This window comes from Salvia splendens, chromosome 1 (genome assembly GCF_004379255.2).
Source record: "Salvia splendens isolate huo1 chromosome 1, SspV2, whole genome shotgun sequence".
Lineage (NCBI taxonomy): Eukaryota > Viridiplantae > Streptophyta > Magnoliopsida > Lamiales > Lamiaceae > Salvia > Salvia splendens.
The window spans coordinates 25913038-25919835 of NC_056032.1; the positions used below are offsets into that span (position 1 = coordinate 25913038).

Below are 6798 nucleotides of genomic sequence, written 5' to 3' on the forward strand. Positions count from 1 at the left end.
TAACTAAGGGGTGCCTTGCTTGACGAGGCGGATTTGTGGAGCAAAAGAAAAAAAAGGCTCAAATTGGTTAAGTCCTAATGCCTTTAGTCCTTACTACTTGTGAAATTTTCATCTAAATATTTAAGTTCAGCCTCTCGTAAAAATATTTTTTCTTTTGTAAAAATAGTAGAAAGTGCTCTACTTTGTCTTATCACTCACATATAGAGAGGCTTCACAATAAGTTTTTTTAAAAATTGAGCATTTCCATCATACTTACGTCGTTCAAACTGATCAAGTTTTTTTGCAATCAAGTTTCTACATGTAAACATATTGATTTCTTTCTCTAACTCTTCCCAAAGTAATCAAGCCTTCCACTTATCCAATTGCATGCATATTGCCTATTTATTACTAACTGGTATTTTGTATTTTCAAAACTTTTGACATATATGATATTTATTTTCTGGAACTAACCCTCCCCTCTCCCACTGCATATGAACTCGTCCTCGAGGGACTGGATGTAGTGGAAAAAGGGTTAGGTACAGGCAACGGCACAACAAAAACTGAGGAAAACTTCTCACACTTAGACCAGACATTATGCTAAGTGTGAGGCAGTGCCAACAATCAAACATGCTTATCACAACAAAAAAACAACACATAGGCAAATAAAAACAAACAAAAACATGCATAACTTCTCACACTTAGACCCAACAAGGTCTAAGTGTGAGGTGGAGCAGGGTGACAGTTATACAAATTCAAAAACAAATAAAAGGTAAGATTGTTTAAACTTAAACTGACTGAGATTGGGGGGTATACTCAATGCCTTCTGGGGGTTGACCGGGAGATGCTGAGGGTGGCCAGGAGAATGATGGGCGCTAAGACGGAGGAGAGCTTGTAGAGGGAGGTGGCGGTTGGCTGGCAAGGGTCTATTGGAAGATTGCCTCCAGAATCCTAGCTTGAGCAACCAGCTGGGCTTGTGAGTTCTCCACTAGCTGCGTAATCATTTTCTCCATACGGAGCCTCTATTCATTGGTAGTCCGTGCAGCCTCCTCTGGTTCTGTCATGGGAACCATCTCCAGCCTTCGTCTTTGTTGCCTCTCAGGGCTTGTCGGACGATCGGCCGTTCTCCTCTCTTCCTCACTGTTGGTCTCCTGCTGCTCCATCTGCCTCTCCTGCCTAGCCTTTTTGTAGAAGCGAAGTTTCCCGCCGGGTACCCGTTCAAGTACTTGTATTCTTACAAAGAATTCAAGGTTATATAATTAGGGCTTAGGGAAACATTTGGGACGCCCCACGTCCCTGTGGAGCACCAGGGTCTAATTTTGCCTTAAGCAGGCTCCAAGCAGGTGGCAGACGTTGAGGTGGAGGGCGGGGCGATTGGCAATCTGATTTATCGAGTAGGCCATCCAGTAGCCGAGGTGCACCCTCCTCTGCTCCTTTATGCTCCACATAAAGTAGAGCTCGACCAGAGTAATGATCGTCAGTGTATTGGCTTGGCCAAGGAGATTGCAGGCAAAGTAGACTTGGGCAAGGTAGAGGGCCGGATCAGCAATATGAGTTCCTCTGGACTCAGAGGTTTAAAAGTCAGGGGCACGTCCGTTGCACACGGCCTGCTGATCAAACTCCGGCTTCCTCTGAGGAAGGCCAATGTCACGCCCGAACCACTCTGCACTAGCGACCTGGGCCTCTGAATAGAGTCCCATCCTCACGGAAAACTCGTTCAGGCTCATTGTCTGCTCACGCCCAAACACCCGGAAGGAGACGCTCCTGGCCTCCAAGTTTGTGCTTCCGATAAACCGGAAGGACGTGAAAAATTCTTTGGCCAGGTCCTCGGGCACGAAGGTATCCTCGATCTCCAATAGCTAGTCAAAACCAATCCCAGTAATGTACTGGGTAAATCTCTCCTCAACCTGGATAGTCGCTAGGGCTGGCTGGTGTATTTTCTTCCCGGCCTTCAGCCTCTTTGTGGGCGTCACCCTCTGGTGGACCTCCTCTGCCCATTTGGGGTTTTCAAATTCCAGCATCCGCTGGAGGAGGTCCGTGGTCAACACCACAGTTTGTCAGGAATAGTCGATGGTGGGGGGGTGGTGCAGGCCTTCCTTGTTGCCTGCGGGATGTCCGGGCCCACCGGATCTCTCTCCCCTCTGTATCACTGCCCTCTTCTCCTTCTTGTGAAGGGGCAGGTTGGTCTGCATCATTAATTTCAATGCCCCGGGTTACGGGGCGCACCCTTTTTGGGGAAGGCAACACAGTCCCCTTCCCTTTCCTCTTCCTTTCAGCCTTCTGACGGCTGCTCTCAACTGCCTCAGCCTCGCCGGCCTCTTGGTTTATCGCCCCAACGGCTCCTTAGTTTTCTGGTTCCCCTGGCTCATCCAACAGCCACCGCACTATGCGGGGCCTCTCCACCTGTTCCTCCTTTGCCCTCTGCATGCTGGCCACCCTAGTCTCTACCTCCTCCATCAGAGTGTGGATTTCCCTTCTGCGCGTCCGGCGGTGCAGCGGCTCCTCCCCCGTCTCCGGGACTGATTCATCCTCTGCCCGTGGAATGAAGGTCCATTCTGCCCCCCTATGTTGTAGTATTTCGCTAGGGGGAGGCAGGAAGTCCTCTGTAGAGTCATCGTCAATGTTCACAACCTCGATCGGTTGTGTCGGCCCTAGGAGAGTAGGGGAGTTGGAGCCTCCGCCACTTGGTGGTGTCGGAGCGTTTGGAGCAGTTGTGCCTTCTGCATGTGGTTGCGGCACGAATTTTGTTTCGGCGGCTGGAGTGGCGGCCGGTTGTGCCCCTTCTTTCTCAGAATCACCTCCATTGTACTGTGCCGAGGGGACGGCGGGTGTAGGTTCAGGGGTGTGAAGGGGGGCTTGTGTTTGGGAGGTAGACGAGGGGTGTCGGGGAGGATTTTGGGAGGTGGAGGTTGTGGCTTTTTCCTTTGACAGGGATATACCAAGTCAGGCTTTTACAGTAGCGTAAACCGTCGCAATATCTGTATCGGAGGGTATGATCCGAAGGATTCTATCTAGGCGCCTGATGGCTTCTTCGTCCACCTCGCGAGGTGGAGCGGCGCTTGTTTGTGGTGGAGATTGAGAGGATGGGCTAGGGTTTTCAACTTGGGCCTGGGGTGAGGCCCTCCGGTCACCACTGTTGTCGCTGGAACTGGAAGATGAGGATGAAGTTGGGAGTTGTTCCAGCAACATTTTGACTGGTAATGGTGATAGGCTTTGGTGAAGAGAATAATGGTGTCGGGCAAGGGTTTTTGAACTTAGAGCGGGATGGGAGAGCAAAGAGAATGTACTATAGGCGATTTGGTAAAAAGTGATATCTGGATCTGAAATCTGCCATTTAAACTGATATTGCGGTTGTTAGGATTCTCTACTGTTGAGATCCCTGCTGCTGTTCAGATCTTTGCGACTTTTCACGTACAAGCGCGTCCTTTCAAAGTGCCAATTGGCTTAGCTTCTCCGATACGCTTCATCCCTCTCTCCAGGACGTTCTTTCCAATGCGGCAGTTGGCGCTTCCTGACACCCTTTCAGTCACTGTACACGTCCTTTCATCACCTGCCCTGATCAACGAAAGCACTGTACCACTAATTAAATTCGAATTGCACTGATCAAGTGGACAATTAATTCTAGATGAAAACTCAAATAGTTCCACTTGATCAGCGTCCATCCTTACTTCCGACTTTTAATTTACTAAGAAATAAAAAAAACTAACTCAAAAAATATATACACTAACTCCAAGGATTTGACCGGGTTCCCATGGGACGTCACTTGATCAGTTTAATAGATTAGAATTTGTTGCTTGATCAAGCAGACTACCCATGAGTACCCGATCATTCCTTCTACCTGGTCACTGGTTGAGATTGGGCAGGATCAGTGGAATTTCTTCCACCATACCCGCTTCGGTCTTGTCTCTGTAGGGCTCAACCTGATTACCCTTTACCACAAAAGAGAACGAATTGGGGGGAGGGGGTCTCCCTGGCGTGTGTCTACGTCCTGTGTGTGTACTGCCATGATGGTACGAAGGTCTGCCCATTTTGAACTCCATCTCCTGGATATCAGTTTGGGTTTATACTGGAAGAGTAGGTCTTTGTGCCCCACCACGAGCTCTTCCTTCCTTAAGGCGGGGTCAAGTATGCGTTGTCGATCAAGGCGGGATGTCACTCCTATCATGGCAGAATGCATGCATAGATCTGGGTCAATCTCTATCAAGTCTGCTGTTTTCCTCTTGACCACCCCATGTCCTTGCAGATTTGGTTTGACTGGTTTTTGGTATATCTGGTTGGGCAGGCTTTTGAGGGTAACTGACGATGCAGGTAGAGACAATAGTTGCCTTGTAGGCGAGGGATTTTCCTTCAGCATTCCTTTCAACGGGGCGGCTTGGTCAGGTGGTTTTTTGACCCCTTCCGGTTGAGTGATCTCTTCTGACTCAGCTGGTTGTGGCAGTTTACAGAAATTCATAATTGCCCTTTCAATGGCTTGATCATCCATTTCCCCAGTCATCGTTGCATCAAACCATTCAGCTGCTTCCCTCTTAAGTTGTTCATCTTCAGTGGAATCAGAGGGCGGTTTTTCGAAGAGTTCCTTTTCTAGACACTTTTGCTCCGAAGGTCTGATAGTATCCACCTATTGCATGCTCTCATTGTCCTGTGGCTTCCTGATGAAGCTCGCAGATGTAGTGTTAAGCAAGGATGTATCCTACTGATCAGGATAGAATTCCCAGCCAACCTGAACCTGGCATCAAAGTAATTCATCAACCCACTTCTACTGGCTAGTATAGTGGAGGTAAGGGTCGAATCCCACAGAGATGGATGCGCTTTGGGTAATTGTGGTGATAGTCTGGAGGGGGTTGGTTAGCTACCACGCTTGGGTTGAGATTATACCTAGACAGGAATTAAAGGTGGTACTCTACTGACTGGGTGGTGTGAAAGTGAACGACATGTAGTTGTGTACGTGAGAGTGGGGGACACAGTGTTTCAGGAACATGTGGAAAGTACTCGGTTACTATAAAAGGCTAAACGGAATATCAGAGAAAAAAGTGGTGGTTGGGTGGCTACACTGTCAGATCTGTAGAGTACAAGCAGAAAAGCAAAGGACAAAAGCAAAAAGCAACTAAAAAGCAAAAGTGGTCCCAAACTTGGATGTGGATGTTGTCTTATTCAACAAGCATGAACAAAATTAAACAAACTCAGATTCCATAGATGAAAATTACAGATTAACAACTCCCCAATTCAGATCCACAAATTAATACACTAAAATTCGAAGATTAAACGATCGAAATCAAGAACTACACATACTGGACGACATGCAAGGCAGAATCACGTAAACTCAGATTTCGCACTTAACCACGTAAGAACTAATCTAACAACAAACTAAACTCATAATCTCAGATCGTTCAACTCCAAATGGAAACATGCTTTCAACACTTAGAAATTAGCACAATAATTAGATCTAAGCTACCTAGGCAGAATGAAACAGATTCAAATCGAAAGAGATGAAATAGATCCAACAAAAGGAAAACAAGTAAAGATTAACTAGGAAAGCAAATAAATATTGTTTTGCCACTCCGGGCGATGAAACTGCTATAACTACGAAATGAACTGGCTGGAACGATGGAAGGCGATTCTCCGGTGGACTGAGGTAGTTCAGGTGACCATGGCTGTGCGAGGAACGAGAAGATTTGGATGATGCTGGAGGAACTTCATTATTGAGAGAGAAGATTCTAACTAAGTGTGAATGTCGATGATGATGATGATTCCCTTTTTCTCTCCAAGTGACTTCCTTTTATAGGGAGGCCTGCCCTTACTTTTTAGGGTAGACTCTCTTCGTGAAATGACTCTTTTGCCCTTGTTTATGGTTGATCCTTCCCAGCAATCCTTCTTCTCCATCTCGAGCCTTTTTGGCATGCATCCTGGTCAGTATTGCACCCTTCTGGCGCTTTTTTTCACCTGAGTTATCCGACCCCTTTCGTATTGACTGGTACCCTTTTCCCGCACACTTTAGCAACTGTTTTGCAGATATAATCCAATTAAGCATGTTATACTGACCAGTAACCAAGGACTAGAATGCGACTTATGAAACTGCTCACACTTACCACATGCTTGTCCTCAAGCGTGATGAACAAATAAAAAGAAATAAGTCGAATTCTAGCCTGGTTACACCCCTGACCGACTCTATCCTAAACTAGACTCTAAACTTTGACGCAAAGAAAAACACATACATGACGGACAAACACATATAAACAGACACACAAGCACTTAAACGCATTGATCGTCTATATTTTCAACCATCCCTCCCCTTAGGATCAGGTGCAATCCGGCCTTAGATAGACTTGAACTTCTGTCGCCTCCCTTTTCCTTCCCAATCAGTATATCTGCTCGTCAAGATCACCCAAACTCTCAGCCAAACACCAGATTCGCTCAGTTACTCATTCCTCACTGGGGATGTTAGGACTGTCTTCTCTCAAAATGCTGAACCACAGATGCTTCGGACTCAGATCTCACGTGCGGCTCCTGAAGGGCTTTGAGGCTTGTAATGGGGCTATTGGTTTGCAGTGTTTGGGGTGGATGTTCCTAAGGCTCTAAGGTTCAAAAACTACTACTTTATTTTGATGTGGGGGAACTGTGTGCATTTGGGCTCTTGGCTATTGCTTCTTTTCGGCTGGACGTTTCCTGATATTGGACTCCAACTAGTCAGTAGCTTCTTTGTGGCTTCGCCACCCTTATTCCTTCTTCCTTCTTTCTGTGGTCAAGTGTTTTCGACCATTTTCTTCAACATTTTTTTATGTGGCTTCGCCACCCTTATTCCTTCTAATTTTTTTTTGGACCTGA

General features: G+C 46.7%; 1 protein-coding gene across 1 annotated transcript; it reads right to left on the reverse strand.

The window, feature by feature from the left end:
• Positions 1-2319: 2319 nt before the first annotated feature.
• On the reverse strand, positions 2320-3165 carry LOC121759970 (mucin-7-like). The gene is made up of 2 exons (XM_042155598.1): positions 2944-3165; positions 2320-2898 (listed from the first exon to the last, which is right to left on the reverse strand). The coding sequence occupies exons 1-2, from the start codon at positions 3163-3165 to the stop codon at positions 2320-2322; spliced, it is 801 nt and encodes a 266-aa protein (XP_042011532.1).
• Positions 3166-6798: the final 3633 nt, after the last annotated feature.